This window comes from Prunus persica, chromosome G6 (assembly GCF_000346465.2).
Source record: "Prunus persica cultivar Lovell chromosome G6, Prunus_persica_NCBIv2, whole genome shotgun sequence".
Taxonomy (NCBI): Eukaryota; Viridiplantae; Streptophyta; class Magnoliopsida; order Rosales; family Rosaceae; genus Prunus; species Prunus persica.
The window spans coordinates 2,134,687-2,162,092 of record NC_034014.1 but is presented as its reverse complement, the minus strand read 5'-3'; the positions used below and the strand labels follow the sequence as shown (position 1 = coordinate 2,162,092).

Sequence of the window (27,406 nt, the reverse complement as noted above, 5' to 3'; positions counted from 1 at the left end):
CAACGGATCAATCAATTCAATCCTGGAACCACAAAACGTGATGGATCAGCAAAATCAGTTATATCAATCTCAAAGAGCCCTTCCTGAGACATCATCAAGTATGATTTTTGCAATTATGTAGTTTCCAACATTTGTAATTGTTGCTTTTCTTATGCATGTTATTTAGATTATCATAGATGCATGTTTTGGACAGAATTTTACTTTTCATTTGGGCCGTTGCATTAGGGGTCGACGCTGTCACTTTTATGAGATTTAGCTGGTTTTGTGATGCAAACAGGCTTCTTATTTGTATGTTTGCTTTTGTGGTGCTACACTTTTTTTGGATGACTTCTGGAGAAATATATTTGGTTATGCCTGCTCGATGTATGGGTCTAGATTCCATGAAAATGATCGAACTTTGGAATGTTATCTTCTCCGTATGTGACTTCTTTTATTAAAATATACATGGATGCACAATGGACCTAGTGAACAGAATGTTTGTGCCGGCTATCATGCCAAGTAGGTGCACTCCACCTTTATACTTTTATAGTTTCAAAACTTAGATAGTTTGCTGATTGTTTGCTGTGACCATCACTGAAGCACAATACAAACACACAGTAGAGTAGTGTATACAATCCTGTTAAATAGGTGCATCATCCTTTATCTATCAAACACGTTTATCCCTGGTTGTGTCCTCCATATTGTTAAACAACATATAATGTCTTTTTCTATGCAAAATATCCGGTTATATTGAAAGATAGAGCTAAAACAAGCCATGTCAGGTTTACATTTTCTTTTGTTTTGCTCTTGTGGATTACTTATCCAGTTGCTTGTTTCTTTGTTTATCTCTTTGAATTTATATAGTTTCTATTCCATAAAATATATATAGGGAATAATCCACAAGGATAAGGAAATAGTAAGCCTACTAACAGAATAGATTGTATGTAAATAGCCTTGTTACTAGTTTTGCGTCTACTCCTAAAATAGGCATATAGACCACCTTGAGTCCCATAAGTATACCTTTCAACTCTGGTGCTTCTTGTTTATAATCAAAGTTTGCTTGAAGATGAAGCTTTTGTTTCCTTTCACTTCAGGTTTTGCATCTTTGTTTTTTCTTGACTTAGAGAAAATGTTCTTACATATTGTTAAGCTCTTTTCCAAACGTTTCTATTTCTTTGGCAAAAAGTAAATGTGAAACTTTTCCTCATAAGGAGAAACTAGGAGCAAAATCTTAGCTGAAGTGTCCTTCATCCCTTTGGTTTTAAAAATATGGTTTTCAATTCATGAATTTTGCTTCAATTGGTTTATAGATGAAGAGTTTTTTTTGTAGAGCCTTATTATTTTGCTACTTTGTTTATTAAATACAGTTGCCGTGGATTGTCTACAATCTAGTGCGTGCATAGTCCTGTTCCGCTTTAGCTCATGGGGCTTCTACGTGATATTTTTAATTTTATTTTACAAACATACATTTTAAACTATTTTGGACATGATATTTTCCATTTTTCTTTATCAACGTTCTGCAGGCAATGATTTTTCTCAATCATAACCATCTATGTGCAAATATCTGACATACATTTCTGTATATTTTGTAGCATCTCTAGATTCCACTGCCCAGACTGGACATGCAACTGGTGGTGATTGGCAAGAGGAGGAGGAGGTCTTTCAAAAAGTAAGATGCCCTGACTTGTTGTCCATAAATGGCATTCATGTTGGATATAAGATTAGAAAGAAAGAGAAGGCGCAATTTGGGGTTTGGCTATTTGTGTAGGGATTATATACAGGATTTGTGGGGAACGTAATCAACTGCTGATCATATAGGAATATATAAAAATGCATGGTTTAGTATAGAAAAAAGGGCATAGCAGGTAATATAACTCAGGAATACACTTTTCAGGAAAATGGCGTTCACATGTGATATAGGATTGAAAAGGGAATTGACTCCCAGCAAATATCGGTAGGAATACATATACACAATATTATTAAAAAGGAAGTTAGGGTAGGTTTGGCTGTCTTGGTAGGATCGTATTCAGGTTCTATCTGAACTGTCCATACCTTATGAACAAGCATGCATGAAGTCATACTTTCCAAATTCTTGTCCGTTGGCACTGTATTTTGAAGCATTGGACAGGAAAACTTTAGATGCTTGAGCTACTACGAAACAAAGAAATCTGGTGATATTATGGTATCTGCAAGCATGTAGCTACAACAAAGTCCTTTCTAATCATCTTTGCCTTTCTGACTCGATTTTTGCAGATCAAACTCATGAAGGAGATGTACTTACCCGAACTCAGTGAAATATATCAGAAAATTGCTACTAAACTTCAGCAGGTTTGTAATCACTTCATTTTTTTTTCCCTATACTATTTGTTGCTTAACGTTTACCATTGAGCGGTCTTTCTCTTTAAGGATATTGTGGTGATGACCTATGATAGATCCCTCCAACTGGATCTACCTTTTACTTATTTCAGTTACAAAGCCAATAATATTATTTGCTACAAAATCTTGTTACTTCTAATATTGGTTGTATTTTGGCTTCCTCATCATATATGTTGTTCTCTCTGTTTGCCAGCATGATTCTCTTCCACAACCGCCAAAATCAGAGCAGCTTGACAAACTGAAAATGCTCAGGACCATGTTAGAGCGCCTCATATCAGTCTTACAGATTTCCAAAAGTAGCATTTCACCTGGTTTGAATTGCAAGTTGTTTTTTTACGAAAAGCAGATAGTAAATTTTATTAATGCCTGCGAAGCCAGTTTCTGCAAGGCATCAATGGACAGCACAGCCGCCCCTCCTACCTGAAACGGCCTCGTGTCTTCCCTTGACATGTGGAATATACACATTTCGTAACTTGGTCTTAAATAAAATGCACATATTTGTGATGAAAAATTTCAGAAACTCAAGTGTTTGTCGAAGAAGAGCGAGAAACAATTTCCAAACTGTTTCTAATGTTAATACTCTAGTCGGAACGCTATCCTATATCTTATATTTTATGTTGTATATTCTTGTTCCACATGCAAAGTTTCTCTTTTCTCATGGGCCGAACTTAGCCCAAAGCTTTTACAAATCAAGAAGGATTGAGCAAACCCCCACCACCTTAGTCATGCAAAGTTGTCTCCCACCCAAAATGTGATATATAAACCCACGACTATTTTATTTACACACCCTAAAATTCCGGCACCCTAAATAACTTTATAAACGTTAGATGGATCACGTATAAACCATGAATTTATAACAAAAGGAGTGTGATTATTTAAGGTAAAGCAAAAGACGACCCTTTTATTAGTGTTAAGTTTCTAAATATTAAGAGAAAAAGATCCTAACTAAATATTTCATTTTAAAAGGATAAAGCAATAAAGTTATACAATTAAAAATATTAAATGCAAGAATAAATAAACAAAGAAAAGAAAAGAAAACGATGTCCTGCATTTTGAGAAGCTAGCATTTTGAATATATTAAAACAAAAGTTCTAAAACTAGTTCTAAAATTAAAAAACAAAATAAGAAACAAAAAAAAATTCATACGTGTGCGCCAAGGGACTATTATAAATTTAAGCAAAATAATAATACACAATTTAGATTGATGCATGGGCGGGCGAGTGTCAAGAGGCTAGTTTAAAATATGCGTCATATTTAAGCCAATTAAAGTGCGTGTTGATAAACTAGTTGTTCATAAAAATAAAAGGGTGACGTAGTGAAGGGTTTCCGTGGACTGAAACGGAAGTTTCCGGTTGGGGTGGGTGATTGCCCAGATGAGGGGCAAAGATAAGGGGCAAGTGGCAACTTATAAAGTTTCAACGATACTGGTCTTATTGTCTTTTTGTCCCCATGAGCTTACTCCGAACCAAACTAAAAAAATCAGAAATTTGAAAAAAAGACCCCAAAAAAAAGAGGGTCAGATATTGATGCTTCGTTTAAAATAGGATTTAGTTGTTTCGTTCCAACGCATCAATCAATTCAATATTTATTCACTTGAGTCTTTGTGCCTGAAAACCCCCTTCTTCCCCTAATTTCCGACTTCGGCAATTTTTCTTTCATCTCCCAAATTCTTCTGCTTCGAGCTGCCTAGACTTTTCAATCTCCAAAAAGAAACGGTAATTTTTTTGTTTTCAATTTTATTGGATTTTTTTTTCCTTCTTTTTGATAGAAACAGATTAGGGGTTTGGTGTAGAATTCATTGTTGGGTTTTTTTTCCCTCTGATTGTCGAAAATCGTATTGAGTTTTCGATTGTATGTGAATTGTAAGCTTTGCTTTTGCATATGTGAATTCAGGGATTGTATATTGGAGAATTTCATGACAAAATCATGTTTAAAATCAGCTTAAGTGGATCCATTTTGGACACAAAAAAGATTTCATATTTGGAAACTTTATCATCGTTTAAGTTTAGTATGTTTTGTACAAATTTTGTGCCTTTTCGTGGGTTTTCATTGAGGTTGCTCAATATTTTGTTCTTTTTTGTTTGACAGTTTGTTCGGTTCCTTGGATTTGATGGATACCAATAATTGGAGGCCTCCTCAAGTTGGAGAGGCCCCCATGGATGCAGGAGATTGGAGGAGTCAACTGCAGCCGGATTCAAGGCAAAGAATTGTAAACAAGATGTATGTGTTTCTTTCGTAAGAAAAAAGCTTAGTGGATTGAATTATTTATCCTGAATTCACTTTCGTTGTTATGAACACTACCTCCATGCCTTGGTTGTTAGTAACTTATTTTAAATATATGGCATGTGAAGAATGGATACATTGAAGAGGCATCTCCCTTTCTCTGGTCATGAGGGATTACAGGAGCTCAAGAAAATTGCCGTAAGGTTTGAGGAAAAGATTTATACTGCTGCCACAAGCCAGGTACTTCAATAACTCTTGGGTCCAAATTTTTCTTTGTATATGACAAGTAACTCTACTTAGATATGTACTGATCTATACATATGTAATTTCTTAAATAAGCGTGGTCTGTGTTTCAGCTTTCTTTGTATTTTGGATAGCAATGTAGTCTAAGTTTAGCATGGGTTTCTTTTTACAGTCAGATTACCTACGGAAGATTAGTCTGAAGATGCTAACAATGGAGACCAAGTCTCAGAACACAATGGCCAATTCTTTACAATCCAACTCTGCTGGTAATAGCAACAGACCCCCTGATCCAGGTAAAAACAACTATGGAAACTGTGCTCCCATTTCATGCACCTATACAACTTTCAGTTACTCTGTGAACTACTACTTTCTTCTCCCAGCATACATGCTTTATGAAATGGAGGGTGGGTTGTTATTCTATTTTATATGTAGCTTTCTTCTTGATAGTTAAATGCTTGAAAAACCATATCGTTTCCTTATTCCCACATTTCTTACCTGGGAAGATTCATTGTTGATATCTGTTGGCTTGTATGGTGAAATTTCAAGACTGGAATCTGGTTGCTATATCTTTTTACTTAATTTGTTTTTTTTACTTTTTTCACTTTTTTAACTTTTTTATCTATTTGGAAATGTTTATTTGGTGTTTATTCTTTCTATTTTACATGAGTAGGGTCTTTTGGTATGCAACCCCAAGTCCCCAATCAAGGGCAATCACTCTCTATGCCGTTGCCAGCTAATCAATCTCAGGCACGTCAACAACTCTTATCACAGAACATTCAGAATAACATTCCAGCTGCTGGAGTTCAAAGTTCTGCTGGCTTATCATCTGCTCTACCTCCTTCATCCGGTTTAACCCAGACTCCTATTCCAAGTATTGTTGGGCAAAATCAAAACATGCAGAATATGGGCCAGGGGGTACCCTCCAATATGTTTGCTACTTCTCAAAGGCAATTGCCAGGAAGGCAACAGGTAGTTCCACAACAGCAGCAGCAGCAGCAGCAGCAGCAGCAATCCCAGAATTCCCAGCAGTATATGTACCATCAACAGTTGCAACATCAGCAACATCCTCTTTTGAAGCCCAAATATCAGCAGGGAAATATCCCACAACTTGTCCAACAGCAGCAACAGCAGCCGAACCTATTACAACCAACTCAGTTGCAGTCTTCTCAGCAACCTGTTATGCAAACATCATCTGTTATTCAACCTTCTGTGGTGCAATCATCTCTCTCTAGTCTTCAGCAGAATCAACAATCTGCAATTCAACAGTCAACACCATCTATGCTTCAGCAGCATCCACAGTCAGTTCTCAGACAGCCTCAACAACAACAGGCCTCTGTTGTTCACCAACAGCAAACATCAATGCCACAACAGCCAATATTACCCCCACAGCAGCAGCAACAGCAGCAGCTTATGGTGCAACAGTCAAATGCTACGAGCTTGTCGCAGAATCAGCTAATCGGACAACAAAACAATGTTGGGGATATGCAGCAGCAACAGCAACAACAGAGGTTACTGAGCCAGCAGAATAACATTTTAAACCTTCAACAACAGCAGCAGCAGCAGCAGCAGCAACAACAACAGCAGCAGCAGTTAATGGCTCAGCAAAGCAACCTTTCAAATATGCATCAGCCACAGTTGGGCCCTCAGAGTAATGTTACTGGGTTACAGCAACAGCAGCACCTTGGAACTCAAAGTGGTAACTCAAGCATGCAAACTAATCAGCACTCTGTACACTTGTTGCAACAATCCAAGGTTCAAGGACAGCAACAACAACAACATCAGAGTTCATCTAACTTGTTACCCCCTCAAGGACAGCAGTCACAACCTCAGGCATCACAGCAACAATTGTTGTCACAGATTCAGTCGCAGCCTCCACAGATGCAGCAATTGGGTTTGCAACAGCAGTCAAATCCGCTGCAACGAGATATGCAGCAAAGACTTCAAGCCTCAGGTCAGGTTCCTGGAACCATGCTGCAACCACAAAACGTAATGGATCAGCAAAAGCAGTTATATCAATCTCAAAGACCCCTTCCTGAGACATCATCGAGTATGATTTTTGCAATTATGTAGTTTCCAACACTTGTAATTGTTGCTTTTCTTATGCATGTGATTTCATGTTATTTAGATTATCATAGATGCATGTTTTGGACAGAATTTTACTTTTCATTTGGGCCGTTCCATTGTGGGTCAACCCTGTCACTTTTATGAGATTTAGCTGGTTTTGTGATGCAAACAGGCTTCTTATTTGTATGTTTGCTTTTGTGGTGCTACACTTTTTTTGGATGACTTATGGAGAAATATATTTTGTTATGCCTGCTTGATGTATGGGTCTAGATTCCATGAAAATAATTGAACTTTGGAATGTTATCTTCTCGTATGTGACTTCTTTTATTAAAATATACATGGATGCACAATTGGACTTAGTCAACAGAACGTTTGTGCCGTCTATCATGCCAAGTAGGTGCACTCCACCTTTATACTTTTATAGTTTCAAAACTTAGATAGTTTGCTGATTGTTTGCTGTGACCATCACTGAAGCACAATACAAACACACAGTAGAGTAGTGTATACAATCCTGTTAAATAGGTGCATCATCCTTTATCTGTCAAACATGTTTATCCTTGGTTGTGTGCTCTATATTGTTAAACCACATATAATGTCTTTTCCTATGCAAAATGTCCGGTCATATTAAAAGATAGAGCTAAAACAAGCCATGTCAAGTTTACATTTTTTTAAAGGTTAATTAGCAATATCTAGTGGACATAAAATTTTGTGAATTGTGTTTGCTAATTAGATGCTCAGTGTGGTTTAAGTTTATATGAAAGGAATTGAGGGCGTTAACTAATATAGGATGCAGCACACCGGAGGAAAGATAAACGAAGTCAAATACCAAAATCAAGATAAAAATTTCAGCTTTATTCTTGTATTCTCAATATCAATAGGCGGAACTAGGGCTCAATTATAGAGTTGACCTGGTTAGATAGGAAATAGGCTTTATGGGATTCGGTTACTCCTGTTTTTAAGGATTTGGCTCTCTTCTATTATGCGACATTTGGTAGCAGTTGTGAAGTGATGTGTTGCTCTTTTCTTTTTTCCTGGGTGGCCTTTTTGTTTGCTTTTGTCCTCTTTTCCTTCCTTTGTTTTGGTCTTGAGGTTGCTGTTTTCTTTTGTTTTGTTCTTGTGGATTCCTTATCCAATTGCTTGTTTCTTTGTTTATCTCTTTGAATTTACATAGTTTCTATTCCAAAAAAAATATATAGGAAATAATCCACAAGGATAACGAAATAGTAAGCCTACTAGCAGAATAGATTGTATGTAAATAGCCTTGTTACTAGTTTTGCGTCTACTCCTAAAATAGGCATATAGACCACCTTGAGTCCCATAAGTATACCTTTCAACTCTGGTGCTTCTTGTTTATAATCAAAGTTGCTTGAAGATTTTATATCTTTGACTTTACTGATGAAAGATGAAGCTTTTGTTTCCTTTCACTTCAGGTTTTGCATCTTTGTTTTTTCTTGACTTACGGTGTTAGAGAAAATGTTGTTACATATTGTTAAGCTCTTTTCCAAACGCTTCTATTTCTTTGGCAACAAGTAGATGTGAAACTTTTCCTCATAAGCAGAAACTAGGAGCAAAATCTTATCTGAAGTGTCTTTCATCCCTTTGGTTTTAAAAATATGGTTTTTAATTCATGAATTTTGCTTCAATTGGTTTATAGATGAAGAGTTTTTTTTTTTTTTTTTTTGGTGTGTATGTGTGTGTGGAGCCTTACTATTTTGCTACTTTGTTTATTAAATATAGTTGCCATGGATTGTCCACAATCTAGTGCGTGCATAGTCCTGTTCTGCCTTAGCTCATGTAATGAAATGATATTTTTAATTTTATTTTATAAACATACATTTTAAACTATTTTGGACAGGATAGTTTTCCATTTTTCTTTATCAATGTTCTGCAGGCAATGATTTTTCTCAATCATAACTGTCTATGTGCAAATATCTGACATATATTTCTGTATATTTTGTAGCATCTCTAGATTCCACTGCCCAGACTGGACATGCAACTGGGGGTGATTGGCAAGAGGAGGTCTTTCAAAAAGTAAGATGCCCTGACTTGTTGTCCATTAAATGGCATTCGCATTGGATATAAGATTAGAAAGAAAGAGAAGGCGCAATTTGGGGTTTGGCTATTTGTGTTGGGATTATATACAGGATTTGTGGGGAATGTAATTAACTGCTGTAACAAGGGTAGATACTGGTGATCATATAGGAATATATAAAAATGCATGGTTTAGTATAGAAAAAAGGGCATAGAAGGTAATAAAACTTAGGAATACACTTTTCAGGGAAATTGCATTCACATGTTATATAGGATTGAAAAGGGAATTGACGGCAGGGTTTGCTGGGATAACAGTAAATATCGGTAGGAATACATATATGTTGTGTATGGGTAGAAAATCAAAATTTCTATTATTTTCAGTAGAAAGAAGATTACATTCCCATATTACTATATTATTAAAAAGGAAGTAAGGGTAAGTTTGGCTGTCTTGGTAGGGATCGTATTCAGGCTCTATCTGAACTGTCCATACCTTACGTACAAGCATGCATGAAGTCATACTTTCCAAATTCGTTGTTGCATGCATGAGCTCTTTTCCGTTGGCACTGTATTTTGAAGCATTGGACAGGAAAACTTATAGATGCATGAGCTACCACGAAACAAAGAAATCTGGTGATATTATGGTATCTGCAAGCATGTAGCTACAACAAAGTCCTTTCTAATTATCTTTGCCTTTCTTACTCCATTTTTGCAGATCAAAGTCATGAAGGAGATGTACTTACCTGAACTAAGTGAAATGTATCAGAAAATTGCTACTAAACTTCAGCAGGTTTGTAATCACTTCATTTTTTTTCCCTATACTATTTGTTGCTCAACATTTACCATTGAGCAGCCTTTCTCTTCAAGGATATTGTGGTGATGGTCGATGATAGATCTCTCCAACTGGATCTACCTTTTACTTATTCCAGCCATGTATACTGTCTACATGGGACTGCTACCCCACCAACAATGTGAATAATATTTTACCTTTTTTAGTTACAAAGCCAATAATATTATCTGCTACAAAATCTTGTTACTTCTAATATTGGTTGTTTTTTTGCTTACTCATCATATATATTGTTCTCTCTGTTTGCCAGCATGATTCTCTTCCACAACAACCAAAATCAGAGCAGCTTGACAAACTGAAAATGTTCAGGACCATGTTAGAGCGCCTCATATCAGTCTTGCAGATTTCCAAAAGTAGCATTTCACCTGGTTTGAAGGACAAGTTGCTTTTATACGAAAAGCAGATAGTAAATTTTATTAATACAAATAGACCTAGGAAGCCAGTTTCTTCTCTGCAGCAAGGGCAGCTCCCCCCACCCCATATGCACTCCATGCAGCAGTCACAATCTCAAATGACTCAAGTGCAATCTCATGAAAATCAAATGAACCCACAGTTGCAATCAATGAACTTGCAAGGTTCTGCAATGCCGCAGAGCAATATGACAAGCTTGCAGCAAAGTTCTATGTCGGCTTTATCTGGGGTTTCAACAGCACAGCAGAACATGATGAATTCATTGCCACCTAGTTCCAGCATGGATTCAGGACAAGGGAATGCACTGAACTCATTGCAGCAGGTTCCTGTGGGAAGTAACCAACAAACTCCTGTCAGTGCTCCCCAACAAGCAAATATGAATGCCTTGTCATCACAGAGTGGGGTTAATATGCTACAGGCAAACATGAATTCCATTCAGTCAACTTCTGGTATGCTTCAACACCAGCATTTGAAACAACAGCAGGAACATCAAATGTTTCAGAATTCACTCAAGCAACAATTTCAACATCGACAGATGCAGCAGCAATTGATGCAGAAGCAGCAGTTACTGCAACATCAACAGCAGCAGCAGCAGCAGCAGCAGCAGCAGCAGTTACAACTGCAAGCGAAGCAGCAGCTTCCAGCACAGTTGCAGGCGCACCAACAGCAAATGCCACAGCTTCATCAAATGAATGATGTAAATGACTTGAAGATGAGACAGGGGATGGGTGTAAAGCAAGGGGTTTTTCAGCAACATCTCTCTGCAGGCCAGCGTGCTTATCCTCATCCACAGTTGAAATCAGGATCTCCATTTCCTACAAACCAACTCCTTCAGGCTGCATCTCCACAAATTTCGCAGCATTCTTCTCCCCAAGTTGACCAGCAAAATTTACTGACTCACCCAAAAGCTGGAACCCCATTGCAAACTGCTAGTTCACCTTTTGTCATCCCGTCTCCATCAACTCCCATGGCCCCGTCCCCTATGCCAGGGGATTCTGAGAAACCTTCCTCACTCTCGAATGCTGGGAATGTCGGACATCAACAAACAACTGGTGTCGGAGCGCAGGTCCAGTCCCTTGCCATTGGCACCCCTGGGATATCAGCCTCTCCTTTGCTTGCTGAATTTAGCGTACCAGATACTCATGTTAATGCTTTGTCAACTATTTCTGGCAAGTCGAGTGTTACAGAGCAGCCTCTTGAACGCTTAATTAAAGCGGTTAGTAAAGCTGATTCTCTTGGAGTGGTTAAAATGATGTTTCAGAACGTACGTACTAAGTTCTTGTTTTCATCAAATCCTCTCGGTTGGATAAAATTTCTGTAATTGTATCTTTCAGGTGAAATCGATGTCACCAAATGCATTAAGTGCCTCTGTGAGTGACATTGGCTCCGTAGTCAGTATGATTGATAGGATAGCAGGGTCAGCACCAGGTAATGGATCCAGAGCTGCAGTTGGTGAGGATTTGGTTGCCATGACAAAGTGTCGTCTGCAAGCAAGAAATGTTATGACTCATGATGGAACAAATGGGACTAGGAAAATGAGGCGCTACACAAGTGCCGTGCCCTTAAATGTGGTGTCATCAGCTGGCAGCATGAATGATAGTTTTAAGCAGTTGACCAATTCAGAGACATCTGATCTGGAGTCAACTGCAACATCTCGTATCAAGAGGCCAAGGATTGAGGTATTAAACTTTTGTTGTGGTATATACTCATCAAGCAATGAAAACTAGTTGCCTGCCTTCGCACATTTTGAGATGAGGCATTTGCCTCTGTGGAATACTTTTATTATATTTTTATATTATAAAGATGGGCGGTAGATGTTGACTGTGAGTCCACTGTTTAAGGTGCTGCATTGTTGTTAGATTATAGAAGAAAAGCAACTTCTTGGGAATAAAGTAATTGTGCTTAAGGAAAAAAAGGGACAGGGAATAATGTTCTCTTCTTTTTTTCCTCTGTGGGGAGAGAGAGATTCATTATTGGATCAGGAAATTGCAGAACCAACCTTAATCCTGCTTCTTCAGTGGACATAATTAATTATGTGGCTTATCTTGCAGGCTAATCATGCTCTTTTGGAAGAAATAAGAGAAATAAATCGGCGGCTTATCGACACAGTTGTTAATATCAGTGATGAAGATGTTGATCCCAGTGCAGCCGCTGCTGAAGGGGGTGAGGGAACCATTGTCAAGTGCTCGTTTGATGCTGTGGCTCTCAGTCCAAACTTGAAATCGCAGTACGCGTCAGCACAAATGGTGGGCTCTCAAATGTGAATTTAATGACTTGTTACCTGTGTTCATAATATTGATATTTCTTGTATTTACTTGTCTTTAATATGGTGCAGTCACCGATTCAGCCATTGAGACTGCTTGTTCCCATGAATTATCCCAACTGCTCTCCAATACTCTTGGACAAGTTTCCAGTTGAAGTCAGGTGAGGAAATAAGCAATCCGACTTTACATACTGCTGCTGCTGTTACATAAACTAAGAGATGTGGCATTTCTTACTGAGAATACTCAGCATAAATTTGACTTTAATGTTTTTCTTTGACAGTAAGGAGTATGAAGATCTTTCTGTAAAGGCAAAGTCAAAGTTTAGCATCTCTCTACGAAGCATTTCACAACCCATGTCCCTTGGTGAGATAGCAAGGACTTGGGATGTTTGTGCACGTGCAGTTATTTCCGAGCATGCGCAGCAGAGTGGTGGAGGCAGTTTTAGCTCGAAGTATGGGACATGGGAGAACTGCTTGAGTGCTGCTTGATAATCTTTCTTCAGACCTGAAATAAGCTATTCCGAGGGTTGTTATGATAACCGTGATGCATAATTTATCTACTGCTGTTTTGCTGCAATGATGAAGCAATTTTTGGATGGTCTATAGGTTAAGGCATGTATAGGAGGAACTTGTGATGTTTTGTATATGGCCAGATTTTCCAAAGTGAATAATGTTGGGGTTGTTCTTCTTGGATTTATCCTAGGTAACATATGTGTGTTGTAGTTTGGATACTGTAAATCATCTGTGATCTGTCTGTCTTTTTCGTTGGGTTGAAAATGCCCCATTATATGCAGTATTCTGCTTTCTGTTTGTGACAGATTGTATCAATATTCCCATCCCCTTCTCCTGGTGGTTCTATAAGATGGATATCCCTGGAGAAATAAGAAGAGTTTCTTCTGAGTGAGGACCTTGTTGTGGTCAGATCGGATGGACCCGATCCGATCTGTCCGGGCTTGGGGCCGGGGTTGGGGCCAGGTACATATGTGGTGGGGTGGGCAGAGGACGTTTTGGAGTCCATGTAGCACTTGATAACAAAATTTGGAACACCTTCTCTTCTATCTGAATCAGCAAAAATATGCAATGCAATGTCAGTTGCACAGGCTCTCTATAGAGAAGTATGTTTATGTTTAAGAGTATTTACAATCATGCCCTCTATTTTTCAGTTAAAATTTAGTTAAAAGTACACAAGTTATTTTAGAAGCTTTCTATAAAATTTGAACTCCAATCATACTCCTTAGTTTAGAGAGTCATAAATACTATAATTATTTTTTAATTCAATATAATTGATCCATCTCTATACAAAATAATATTAAAAAAATAGTTTGTGTTAATTAAAAGTTTAAAATATGCATAAAACAACAACATTAAATTATAGGGAGCCACTAGGAATCCTTTCTCTCTTCTCAAATTTAGGAGCTCCTAGAGGTTTTCCTATTTTAGGAGGTGGATAGGGAGCATGGTTGTAACTGTATTTTTTCAATTCCTCCCTAAAATTTGTCTAAGTAGATGGTTTAGGGAGCCCATTATGGATAATGGATAATGCTTTAAACTATTCTTATTGATAAAAGAAAATCGAGGAAAAAAATTTAAAAGAAAAAAAGGATCCGAGCATATTTAAATATAGTATAGCCACTTGGCTATACTATTTATTTAAAAAAACATTTTTTTTATAAAAGTGTCGAGTAAAGCCACGCGGCTATCCTTTTTTTTTTTTTTTAATGAAAAAACCACGTATGCACGGCTATACTACTTATGAAAGAAAAAGAACCCACCTAGCAAATAGGAGCCCACGTGTTTAGAAATATTATAGCTGCTTGGCTGTACTAATTTATTAAAAAATTTAGAAAATCGAGTATAGCCAATGGGCTATACTATTTATATTTATTAAAAAAAAAAAAAAAAAAACCAAAACGAATGCCTAGTGCACGCGTCAAAACAGTCTAGCCGCGCGGCTATACTATTTTTAAATCAAAACAGTAGTATAGCCGGGTGGCTATACTCATTGAATACATTATATTTAAAAGGTGTAGTCGAGCAGATTGCTCTAGCCCTAACTCACTTAAGTTTGGAGTTCTCATGACTCCGAAGCCAGTGAGCTCCCAAAAGGCCTAGTGCTAGATGAAGGTGGGCATGTACATATAAGACACATCACTCCATCTTCGTTGGTCGATGTGTGATGTTACAATCCACCTCCCTTAAGGGCCCGACGTCCTCATCGGCACATTCGCACCATATGGCAGAGTGGCTCTGATACTAAATTGTCACATCCCAAGATCGGCTCCGCCGTAGCACGATATTGTCTGCTTTGGGCCCCCCTCTCTGCTCTCACGGTTTTGTTTCTAAGAACTCATGAACAACTTCTCAGTAGTTCACCCATCACAGGATTACTCTAGCCCCAATTCGCCTGACTTCGGAGTTTCCATGACTCTGAAGCCAGTGAGCTTCCAAAAAGCCTCTTGTTAGATGGAGGTGGGCATGTACATATAAGGCACATCACCCCCTCTCCATTGGTCGATGTGTGATGTTACAATTATACTATTTAATATATAAAAAAATTAAGAAAAAAGGACCCTCTTTGTTGCATTAGTTTATACTTTATAGATATTACTTTGCTAGTTTTAACATTTCCTAATTTGATATTGAAGAGACATAAATTTCATACTAAATCAATTTGAGAGTTCAATTTTTTCTCTCTTTTTTTGGTGTGGGAATGTTTGCCTTTGATGGACCTCGTTCTCTCGAGTGCTACTAAATTTGGTTACTGCACACATTTTTTATCATAGAGAATTGCATGCTAAGTTGGAGTGTTTTTGGTAATTACTTCACTTTCCAAACAACAATTTACATAAAGAATACTAGCACCTCTCTTACTAATATACCCATAAATCTTTGTTTGAAATTGTTGTTCTAGTTGGCAAAGAGATTGCAAAATACCATCTTGCATATTTGTTAAAATAAGTAAGAAATGTAAAAAAAAATTAAAAGGGGACAATAGAGACTTAGGTAATGACCTAATAGTAATAAATAATACTCTAAACAACTATTATCGATAAAAGAAAATCAGAGAAAATTTTTTAAAAGAATAAAAGGATCCCATCATATATATAAAGAGTATAGCTGCTCGAAAATACTATTTATTTAAAAAGTGCCGCGCGATGATACTATTTTTTTTTTAAAAAATGAAAACGAATTGAGTATAGCCTATACAATTTATAAAAATAAAAAAAGACCCACCGAGCAACTAGGCACCCACATGTCAGAAAACATATAGCCGTGCGACTATACTACTTTTATAAATAAAAAAAATAAAAAATTAAGTATCGCCGCGCGGCTAATAGTAATAGATAATGCTCTAAACTACTCTTATCGATAAAAGAAAATCGAGGAAAAAAATTTAAATTAAAAAAAAAAAGGATCCAAGAAAATATATATAAATTGTACAGCTGTCGGCTATACGATTTATTAAGAAATTTTTTTTAAAAAAGTGCCGTGTAAAGCCGTGCGGCTATACTTTTTTTTTTTCTTTAGAAAAATGAAGAGAATTGCATACATTTTACCTTTTTTGTTACAACAAGTAAGAAAAGTAAAAATCAAGAGAAAATCACCATTTTGTATTTTTGTTAAAAAAAAAGAGAGTATAAAATAATAAAATATTCAAAATATCAAAAATTGACCTTATTTAATGAGTTTATTAGTCTCTCTGCACGCGCTTCCGCGCCTGCGAGAGGCTTTTTAAATTAAAATTTATTTTAGATTTAAAAAAGATAATGGGTAGTTGTGTTCCATAAAAATAGGATTCATTATCTGATTTTTCTTTTAATTTTAATTTTAATTTTTTTAATATGAAAAGGTGTAAATTTATCATATTATCCTCATTTAATTAATAATTTTAATTCTAAATGTTTGGATTAACCAATGACATTTTATGATATTATGAATGTTTCACCATTTTCTGCCTTTTGCTTTATATATATAGATTAATCATTGAAACTATTTCGATGATATAGTAAATTAACATATTCTCATATTAAAAAATTAAAATAAAAACCAAAATAAGAACATGATCCTTTTTAAATCGCACAAAACTTCTCTTTTTTCTGTTTTTTTCCTTTTAAAATTTTTTGGATACTCTTTCTTAAGTCTTAAGCCAAAAACCAATTGGCACAAGCGAAAAAACACCATAAACATAACGAGTTTCATTCAAGGTTCTCCAATTTGAGTCTTTGAGCCTGATGACCTCCTTTGTTTCCCCTATAGCCCTATATTCCTAATTAGACAACTTTTTTTTTTCACGTCCGTATTGTTCACTTCAAGCTCCGGAAACTTTTCAAAGAAAACGGTTATTTTATTTTATTTTTTTTGGTATCAATTTTGTTCTGTAATTTTTTTTTCCCTCTGATTGGCGTAAATTGTATTGGGTTTTCGATTGTATGTGAATCTTAAGTTTTGGTTTTGCATATGTGAATTTAGGGATTGTATATTGGAGATTTTCATGACAAAATCATGTTTAAAACCAGCTTAGAGCAACTCCACCCATTTGCCCTTAGCCATGGCAAGGGTGGAGCTAGGGCAGCCACTATTCACGTGAATAGTGGTTGCCCTTGCAAATAGTAATTTGTGTTTCCACCCGTTGCCCTAGCTAAGGGCAATTACTATTTATTTTTTTGTTTTTTCCTCATATTTTTTAATCAAAATAATTAATTTGGGTAATATTTTCAGATAAGATTTTCGGGTTCCTACGTGTCAAGACTATTCATAATCAGATAAAATTTCCGGATAAGATTTTTGGATTCAAATTTCGGATGAATTTCAAAGTTCAAATTTTAGATAACTTTTTGGGTTCAAATTTCGAATGAATTTGGGTTCAAATTTCAGATAAATTTGGGTTCAAATTTCAGATAAATTTCAAATTTTAAATTTCATACAAATTAGGGTTCAAATTTCGGATGAATTTCAAATTTCAGATAACATTTTCATTCAATAAAATCAAACCACGTGGCATGTCTATCTTGCCAAAATTTTCTATAAAACCAGAGTCTCAGCTCATACCTCTCACACCACATCTTTCTATATTTTCATTTCTCAGAGTTTAGAATTCATACTTCATTCATTCTGAATGGAAGAATTTAGGAGATGCTTGGAGAGGCAAGAGAGAGAAACAAGAGAGAGAAACCGTAGAGCAGATGAAGTCAATGAGTTGCAGAGACAAGTCGATGAGCAAGTTCTCATAGTAGTGGCTTTGCAAGAAGAAGAAAACCAAGGTCGCCGCCATGGTTCACAAGTCGGCCGCCGTCGGAATGTGGAAAGACATAGGCATTCTTGGGGTAAGAATCTTTTGGAAGATTATTTTATCCCGACTTCTTTGTACTCTGATATTGATTTTCGAAGGCGATTTAGAATGCAACCTCATTTGTTCAATAAAGTCATGCATGATATTTGCAATTATGATGCATACTTTGTTCAAAAGTGTGATGCTGCTGGGGTTTTGGGGCTTCTTCCGGAGCAAAAGCTTACAGCTGTTATACGAATGTTGGCGTATGGAGCATCTGCTGATCAGGTGGATGAGATTGCCCGGATGGGGAAGTCCACTACGTTGGAGGCTTTGGTAAGATTTTGTCAAGCTGTTGAAACTCTGTACACTAGGGACTACCTGCGTAGACCTACTCCCAGGGACCTCCAATGGCTTCTACAAAAAGCCGAAGCTCGAGGATTCCCTGGAATGATTGGTAGCATCGACTGCATGCACTGGCAATGGAAGAATTGCCCAACTGCCTGGCAAGGTGATTATGGAAATCGAAAAGGCCAAAAAAGTATCATCCTTGAAGCGGTTGCTGGTTTCGACACATGGGTTTGGCATGCCTTCTTCGGAGTTGCAGGATCACAAAATGACCTCAACGTGCTGGGTCAATCCCCGGTCTTCAACGATGTATTGAGAGGCCAGGGCCCCAATATCACCTATGAAGTTAATAATACAGTGTACCAGACGGGGTATTATCTAGCTGACGGCATCTACCCGAGGTGGACCACTTTTGTCAAATGTATTCCGAATCCCCGATCCCAGAAGCAAAAATTATTTGCTACCTATCAAGAGGGATACAGGAAAGATGTCGAAAGGTGTTTTGGTATCCTTCAAGCTCGGTGGTTGATTATTCGAGGTGCGGCCCGTATGTTTGATGAGGAGATCCTCAGAAGCATTATGATGACTTGCATCATCCTCCATAATATGATTGTGGAGGATGAGTATGATTATGATGCTTTAGAGGTGTACGAACCGGATCCAATGAACACGGCTTTGACACGGATTTATGAAAGGCCCATAGGGCCAAGTGGAGAACCATTTGAGCCGGAACCTTTGGTGAGAGATGGTCATTTGATGACCCGAATGATAGATCGATATACAGAGATGCAATCTTCGTATATTCATGAAATGCGTCAAGTTCACTTGATGGAGCATCTATGGGAGGTGAAAGGCAATGAACAAGAATGATGGAGCATAGATGCTTTGGTTATGTTTTATTTAGTTATGGTTTGGTTGTGTTGTATTTTTATTTATTATGCTTTGGTTTATGGTTTGGTTGTGTTGTATTTTTATTTATTATGCTTTGGTTGTGGTTTGTTATTATTATTGTGCCTTGTTTGTAGTTTTTTTTATTTTTATTTTGTTTTGTTTGAAGTATGGAATATGTTGAATAAAAAGGTAATTTATTGAATACTTTGTTTATTAAATAACGAAATCTAATACAAGTCATTACGAATTACTACTACTAAAATAAAATACATGAATTACAACAACTTTAAAAGAAAACATGAAAAATACAAATACATAAAAGGTAGGCTAACAAATTTCATGGTTTCCATCATTTAACCAATCCGCGTTGCTAGGCCCATCATCCCGGAAAAGTTTTCTTCTCATAACATCTCTTCGTTCTAGTTTCCAAAATTGTTTTGTTTCAGGGGACATATGACTTGTATCCATGGCCATGGTTTCCCGATCCGTGTTGTCTATATCTTTTTTGCGCAAATACTCCCTTTCTCGTGCATACTCAACTTGAAGGGTCAACTCGTTATCTTGGCGTTTTTGCTCCATTTCAATTCTTATGCCATTTTGCCTTGCAATTTTCTCCAAAAACTTTGAATTATAATTGCTTGAATTACCCACTTTCTTTGCCTTCGCGGCTTTTCGGCCAATGGGCCTCGGCTCCTTTTCCATGGGTGAGTCTTGACTCATAGGAGAATCAAGAGGTGAATCCGGTGCCATTGAATCACGGAGTGGCGTCTCGTTTAATACAACGTCGGGACCCGTTGGAATAATTATGAACCGTTTGCAATATTTGACCACCTCCCAACATTCATGATGGGTGAAACTTTTTTTGCCACCCTCGGTTGCACCGAACCACATTTGTGCTTGTATAATCTATTTAACAAAAAAATGGAAATGCAATAAATATTTAAAATATATTGGATATGCAAGTAACAAAAAAAATAATAATGAAAATGCAATTAACCTTACAAATAAATTAGAAGTGCAAGAAAATTAAGAAACAAGTGGAAATGCAAGAAATATTAACAACATATTGAAAATGTAAGACATATGAACAAAATATTTAAATTGCAAGAAATATTAACAAAATATTGATAATGCAAGAAATATGAACAAAATATTTAAAATGCAAGAAATATTAACAAAATATTGAAAATGCAAGCAATATTAACAAATTATATATATTAGGAGATTAAACTTAATAAAACAAAAATTATAAAATACTTACCTCGTTAGTACGATTTTGCCCGCTTCTATAGTTGTCCATCGCTTTTGCTAGGGCATTTCTCCATTTTCCCAACTCTTTATTCAGGATTTTCCACCTACTGGATAACGCCATCTCCGTACGAGTAGACCCCGGAATTTTTTCACAAAATTCGGCATGAATTTTTTTCCACATATGAAAAAATTTCATCTCATTGCCGGACACGGGACAATGACAAATTTGGAGCCAAGCCTCACACAATGAAACATCTTCCATGGTGCTCCAAGCCCCTCCGGTTTCGATAGAAGAAGCCATAAAAATATGAAATCAAAATACTAGATGAAAAAGAGGAAAATGTTGAGTATAAAGAGTGAATAATGGTAGAAGTAGAAGAAAATGTATGAGTATTGGTGTTGAAAGTGAAGGGTATTGATAGGTATTTATAGAAGAAAAAAAATCAAAATTTTTTAAAAAAATTTACGATTTTTTTTCATATTTTTATTGCCCAAAAAAGCCTCAGCCGTTGGATTAATTTGGAGAAGCAGATCGGAAGGCTGGGGAGGCGACACGTGGCAGCGTACCGTTGGAGCTGGCGTCGCGCTGACGTCAGCGTGACGCGAGTGCTGACGTCAGCAACACGCAAGTTGGACCTGGGGCTGGTCTCACCTTCGGGCTGGCCCGAGTTGGTGGGTCCCACACCACCCCCGGGCCTGGACTGAACGCTGGAGCGACTTTTTTTTTTTTTCCTGCCTTCGCCTCGGTCTGGGCTCCCTCGGTGTAGCAGCTCTTAGATGGATGCATTTTCTGACACAAAAGTGTATCATCGTTCAAGTTTATCTAGATTTGTACAAATTTTGTACCCTTTCGTACTTTTTCATTGAAGTTTCTAAATTTTGTGGCGTTTTCTTTATTGACAGTTTGTTGGGTTCCTTGGATTTTGATGGCTACCAATAATTGGAGGCCTCCTCAAGTTAGAGAGCCCTCCATGGATGCAGGCAATTGGGGGAGTCAACTGCAGCTAGAGTCAAGGCCAAGTATTGTCAACATGATGTAAGCGTTTTATGTTTATTTTAGTACAAGCATAGTCTAAACTATAAGGGAATGGGTTTCTCACACCAAGGTGCCATGGAGTTTGAACCTAAGATCACTAATCCCGTTGAAAAAAAAAAAAAAATCTTAAGAAAAAGCTAATTGGATTAAATTATTTATCCTGATGAATTCACTTTTGTGGTTATGAACACTACCTCCATGCCTTGGTTGTCAGTAACTTATTTTAAATGTACTGCATGTAAAGAATGGATGCATTGAAGAGGCATTTCCCCTGCTCTGGTCAAGAGAGCTCACCGGAGCTCAAGAAAATTGCTGTAAGGTTTGAGGAAATGATTTATACTGCTGCCACAAGCGAGGTACTTCCGTAACTCATGGTCCTAATTTTTCATGGTACAAGACATGCAAGCGTACTTAGATATGTACCTATTCTATTACGCATGCAGTTTCTTAAATAAATATTGTCTGTGTTTCAACTTTCTTTACATTTTGGATGACAATGTATTCTAAGTTTAGCATGGATTGCCTTGTACAGTCGGATTATTTTGAGAAAATTGCTCTGAAGATATACTCACTGGAGACCAGATCTCAGAATGCAATAGAAAATTCTTCACCAATTAACTCTGCTGGTAATATCAACAGGCCCCCTGATCCAGGTAAAAACAAATATGAAAACTATGTTACTATTTCATGCAACTGAACAAATTTCAGCTGCACACTGTCAACTACCCCTTTCTTCTCCCGGCCTGCATAACAACAATTTTATTAAAAAAACCAATATGCAATTAGTGAACAAAAGTACAACAACCAAAATTTTAACTAAGACACCTCTACCAAATTTTACTTGAAATAAATATATTTACGATACTACTGCTTTCAATCCAAATAGATAAAATAAAGGGCGAACTTCCTAAACTCTGATGAAGTAGATGCCCACAAGGATGCCCAAAGCCGGATCCGATTCCATAACTGATCTATCTAATCACCCTTGACATTATCAAAAACTCTCCTATTCCTTTCCACCCACACTACCCAAAAAACTGCCAACAAAGCACATCTTCCCAGAACTTCTCCCCGTTTCTTTCCTCCAAAAAAATTAAACCTCTCTCCAAACAATGCACTACAAATTAAGTAATAGTTGTTTTTGTATTCTAAGCATAGCTTTTTTCTTGACGGGTAAATTCTAGAAAAGTTCTATTGTCTCCTTATTCCCATATTTCTTACCTGAGAAGATTCATTGTTCACACACACACACACACACACATATATATAGGCTTGTGTGGTGAAAATTCAAGACTGGAATCTGGTTGCTATATAATTTTTACTTTAGTTTTTAAGGCAAGGGATCAATTGATGAGAATAAATGGAATTTATCGTATACCTGATTTCACATTTGTTTATTTATTTGGTGTTTATTCTTTCTATTATGCAGTTTAGTACCCTTTTATTTGTTGACCTATTAATGCATGTGCTTTCAGGTTATTCAGACAGATGCATGTCTTGGGCGAAATTTTAGTATTCTATATTTTTATTTTACTTTGATTGGGCCTATTACCATATTGCATTATGGGTCAACGTTGTCTTTTTTTATGTGATTTATCTGGTGTTGTGATGTAGACAGGCTCCCTAATTATTTATTTGCTTTTATGATACATCTTTGTTTGCCCTTTTTTGTGTTTTAAATGTTAATTAGCAATATCTAATGGACGTGAAATTTGTGAATTGTGTCTGGTAATTTGATGATCAGTGTGGTTTAAATGTAAAAGGAACAGAGGGTGTTGACACAGGAATAAAGATAAAAGAAGCTAAATCCCAACTTGATGAAAAAAAAATTCAACTTTGTTCTTGTATTCTTAATATCTGTAGACTGACCTGCAGTTCAATTATAGAAAGGAAAACCCCACAAGGATCATGAGATAGTTATATGAAATAAAAATCCAGAAGGACAGGGAAATAGTTACAAAACCCCCTAAAATGGGTATATTACCACCTTGATTCCCGTAAGTGTACCTTTCAACTCTGGTGCTTCATGTTTGTAATCGAAGTTGTTTGGAGATATTGTCTGTGATTTGATTGATGTCTTAGTTTTTTCATGACGTATGGTGGTAGAGAAAGGGTTTTGGGTGGAGCCTTATGGTTATGTTACTGTGTTTAGTAAATGTAGTTGCCCATCAATGTACTATCTACAATTTACTGCATACGTATTCCTGTTCCGCTTCAGCTCATGAAGCTTCTAGTATGTTCTTAGACTGCTAATGCTGTAGGGAATGATATTTTCATTCTATTTTACGAAAAACACATCTTTAACTGTTTTGGGCAGGATAGTTTTCCATTGTTCTTACCGCTTCTGCAGGCAATGCTTTTTCAAAATTATAACCCTCATAATCAAATTTTGTACGATCTTATGTGCTTACATTGACACATATTTCTGCATTGCATCTCCAGATTCCGCAGCCCAGACTGGACATGCAACTAGGGGTGATTGGCAAGAGGTGGTCTATCAAAAAGTAAGATGTCCTGACTTGTTTTCCAACAAGTGAATATGAATGCCTTGTCATCACAGAGTGGGGTTAATATGCTACAGGCAAACATGAATTCCATTCAGTCAAATTCTGGTATGCTTCAACACCAGCATATAAAACAACAGCAGGAGCAGGAAATCAATTATGTAAATGAGTTAAAGATGAGACGAGCTGCAGGCCAGTGTGCTTTTTCCCATCAGCAATTGAAATCAGGATCTCCATTTCCTATTTCATCAACAACCCAATTCCTTCAGGCTGCATCCCCTAAAATTTCGCGACATTCTTCACCCCAAAATGACCAGCAGAATCTACTGGCTCACACAAAAGCTGGAACCTCTAGTTCCCCATTTGTCATCCCATCTCCTTCAACTCCGATGGCTCCATCCTCTGTGCCAGGGGATTCTGAGAAACCCTCCTCACTTGCAAATGCTGGGAAGATTGGGCAGCTACAAGCAACTGTTGTCGGATCACAGATCCAGTCCCTTGCCATTGGCACCCCTGGGATATCAGCCTCTCCTTTGCTTGCTGAATTTAGTGTACCAGACGGTACTCATGTTAATGCTTTGTCAACTATTTCTGGCAAGTCAAATGTTACAGAGCAGCCTCTTGAACGGTTGATTAAAGCGGTTAGTAAAGCTGATTAGTTTACATCTCTCTCTCTCTCTTTCTCTCTCTCTCTCTCTCTCAGAGTGCTTGAAATGTTTTATCAGTAAATACTTTCTAAGTTCTTGTTTTCCTCAAATTCCTTCAACCGTGTTTGACGTAAATTTATGTAATTTGAACTTTCAGGTGAAATCGATGTCTTCAAATGCATTGAGTGCCTCAGTCAGTGACATTGGCTCAGTAGTGAGTATGAGTAGGATAGCAGGGTCAGCACCAGGCAAGGGATCGAGAGATGCAGTTGGTGAGGATTTGATTACCATGACAAAGTGTTGTCTTCAAGGAAGGAATGTTTTGACTCGTGATGGAACAAATGGGTCTAGGAAAATAAGGCGCTTCACTAGTGCCGTGCCCTTAAATGTTGTGCCATCAGCTGGCAATGATTGTTTCAGGCAGTTGGCCAGTTCAGAGACATCTGACCTGGAGTCAACTGTAACATCTCGTATCAAGAGACCTAGGATTGAGGTATTAATCCTTTTTTTGGTATATGCTTCTAGAAATGACAGCTGTTGCAGTTGTAAAAGCTTTGATTGGGCACACTTAAAATATTAAAAAGGGATATCACATCATGAAATGAAATTTCCAGCAAGACTGCAAAGCTAGTTGCTTTCCTGCACACCTATATGCATATGCTTCTTGTGTGCCTGGGTGCTTTGGCACATTCTGAGTGAGGCACTTTCCTCCGTGTGAGTCCACTGTTAAAGATGTTACATTGCTTTTAGATTAGAGGAAAAAAGAAACTTTTGTTGAATGAAGTGATTGTTTGTGTTTGGGAAAAAATAAAAAAGTGCATTTGAGGGCATTGAAGGCATAATTGAGAGATCGTTACTGGACCAAGAAATTTCTGAACCAACCTGAACACATATCATTTATTGCTGGTCTTAACTCAATGTTATTTGTTTAAACAGTTCCCCGTCTCAAAGTATTTCAATTTCTGGTCAAAAGGTTCATTCCTGCTTCTTCATTGGACATAATTTTGTGGTTTATCTTGCAGGCTAATCATGCTCTTTTGGAAGAAATAAGAGAAATAAGGCAGCGGTTGATCAACACAGTTGTTGATATCAGTGATCAAGATGATGACCCTAGTGCACCTGCTGCTGATGGGGGTAAAGGAACCATTTTCAAGTGCTTTTTTGATGCCGTGGCTTTCGGTCTGGACTTGAAATCGCAGTATGCTTCAGCACAGATGGTGGGCTCTCAAACGTTAATGCAATGACTTCTTACCTGTCTTCAAGATATTTATATTTCGTATTTACCTGCCTTTAATATGGTGCAGTCACCAATTCATCCATTAAGACTGCTTGTTCCCAGCAATTATCCCAACTGCTCTCCAATACTCTTGGACAAGTTTCCAGTTGAAGTCAGGTGAGGATAGGCACTCTGCCTTTACGTTCTGCTGCTGCTGCTGCTGTTGTTACATAAACTAAGAGATGTAGCATTTCTTATTGAGAATTCTCAGCCATATGGGCTTATGTCCTTTCTTATTTACCCCCATTCTGGTGAATTCCTATTTCAAACGCAACATGCCGTAATGATCAAACAAAGAATCTATTCCTCAGTTTGTGTCGGTGACAGTATGTGGCGCTGTAATGGTCAAACAAAGAATCTCTTTATTTATTTTCAGTTCTCTTTTGAGTTTATGTACTCATTTTGCTTTCATGTGTTAAATTCTAAAGGTTTTCTTTTAAGCATAAATTTGACTTTACTGTTCTGATTTGGCAGTAAGGAGTATGAAGATCTTTCTGTGAAAGCAAAGTCAAAGTTTAGCATATCTCTACGAAGTATTTCTGAACCCATGTCCCTTGGGGAGATAGCAAGGACCTGGGATGTTTGTGCATGTGCAGTTATTTCCGAGCATGCGCAGCAGAGTGGTGGAGGCAGTTTTAGCTCAAGGTATGGGACATGGGAGAACTGCTTGAGTGCTGCTTGATCATCTCCCTTCAGACCGGAAAAAGTTAGTCCAAGGGTCGTTATATAAACCGTGATGCATAGTTTTTCTACCGCTTTTTAGCTGCAACGATGAAGCAGGTTTAGGATAGTCTGCATGTATAGGAGGAATTTGTGATGTTTTGTATATGGTCAGATTTTCCGAAGTGAATAATCTTGGGATAGTTCTTGTTGGATTTTTCCTAGGTAACTTCTGTGTGTTGTAGTTTGGATACTGTAAATCATCTGTGATCTGTCTGTATGTTTTCGTTGGGTTATGCCGCATTATGCACTATTCTGCTACGTCTGCTTGTAACAAAATTGTATCAATATTCTGCCTTCTGCAGGACTCGTGTCATGACCGCCTCCAGCAGTAATAATGTGTGAACTGTCACAATGTGAAGCGGTTCGTTAATTTGTTTTTCCCCCCTTTTAAGGGAGAGAATGGGGATATTGATTGTTTATGTAAAAAAATGGAGATATGAATCTTCTCGGTTTTTTGTTGTTCTTATTTAAACTTATATGTTCTACGGCTGCATTTGGATCGGGGAAAGAAATTCACTCTCATTTATTTTCCAAATTGATGAGAAACGGAGACTCCTTTCTCATGTTTGGTAGCGTTGAGGAAGCTGTTTATGTTTGATTTGTGGAGGAGTTGAAAATATTTTTTTTTTTTCAATTATACAAAAATATATTGGGGCGTCAAATATGGGCTTAGCTAAGTTAACTAGAACGGATGTGTTCTCCACCCGAATTTGAATTTCCTTCCTTGTAGTTTAAATTGGATTAAAGTAGAATATCGTTTGGATTTAAAAAAATCATGTTGGAGTAATCATAAAAACATATTTAATCTTCTTTTTTTATTACCTATGCGAATGGAAAATGAAATTCAATTGGGTTGGAGGGTTTCATTTAATTTCTTTTGTTTGGACTCACCAAACATAAGAAATTAAATTATTTTCTAAACTAATTTTCTTGCAAACCAAACGCCTACAATTTTTAAGTATGGGTGTGAGACTAAGGAAAAATAGAAAAGATTAGGGAAAAAAAAGAAAAAAAAAAAAGAAGAGGA

The 27,406-nt window shown here is 37.1% G+C and overlaps 3 protein-coding genes across 7 annotated transcripts; all 3 read left to right on the top strand.

The window, feature by feature from the left end:
* On the top strand, positions 17 to 2,963 carry LOC109949544 (mediator of RNA polymerase II transcription subunit 15a-like). Its single transcript, XM_020565416.1, has 4 exons — positions 17 to 98; positions 1,572 to 1,648; positions 2,233 to 2,307; positions 2,549 to 2,963. The coding sequence occupies exons 1-4, from the start codon at positions 41 to 43 to the stop codon at positions 2,777 to 2,779; spliced, it is 441 nt and encodes a 146-aa protein (XP_020421005.1). The 5' UTR covers positions 17 to 40; the 3' UTR covers positions 2,780 to 2,963.
* LOC18772406 (mediator of RNA polymerase II transcription subunit 15a) lies at positions 3,772 to 13,251 on the top strand. 2 transcript variants are annotated; one of them, XM_020565410.1, is made up of 12 exons: positions 3,772 to 4,070; positions 4,444 to 4,575; positions 4,707 to 4,818; positions 4,994 to 5,114; positions 5,492 to 6,772; positions 8,846 to 8,916; positions 9,629 to 9,703; positions 10,011 to 11,387; positions 11,506 to 11,850; positions 12,223 to 12,417; positions 12,507 to 12,595; positions 12,716 to 13,251. In XM_020565410.1, exons 2-12 carry the CDS (start codon positions 4,466 to 4,468, stop codon positions 12,921 to 12,923), a joined length of 3,984 nt encoding a protein of 1,327 aa, XP_020420999.1. In that variant the 5' UTR covers positions 3,772 to 4,070; positions 4,444 to 4,465; the 3' UTR covers positions 12,924 to 13,251. The 2 variants fall into 2 exon arrangements, with proteins under 2 accessions (XP_020420999.1, XP_020420998.1); XM_020565409.1 differs by having other exon boundaries at positions 5,492 to 6,868.
* Positions 16,540 to 26,851, top strand: LOC18774710 (mediator of RNA polymerase II transcription subunit 15a). 4 transcript variants are annotated; one of them, XM_020565411.1, is made up of 10 exons: positions 16,540 to 16,773; positions 21,097 to 21,229; positions 21,474 to 21,585; positions 21,762 to 21,882; positions 23,672 to 23,733; positions 23,811 to 24,374; positions 24,538 to 24,873; positions 25,403 to 25,597; positions 25,685 to 25,773; positions 26,131 to 26,851. In XM_020565411.1, the coding sequence occupies exons 2-10, from the start codon at positions 21,120 to 21,122 to the stop codon at positions 26,336 to 26,338; spliced, it is 1,797 nt and encodes a 598-aa protein (XP_020421000.1). In that variant the 5' UTR covers positions 16,540 to 16,773; positions 21,097 to 21,119; the 3' UTR covers positions 26,339 to 26,851. The 4 variants fall into 4 exon arrangements, with proteins under 4 accessions (XP_020421000.1, XP_020421002.1, XP_020421003.1 ...); XM_020565413.1 differs by having other exon boundaries at positions 16,540 to 16,796; XM_007205118.2 differs by having other exon boundaries at positions 16,559 to 16,639.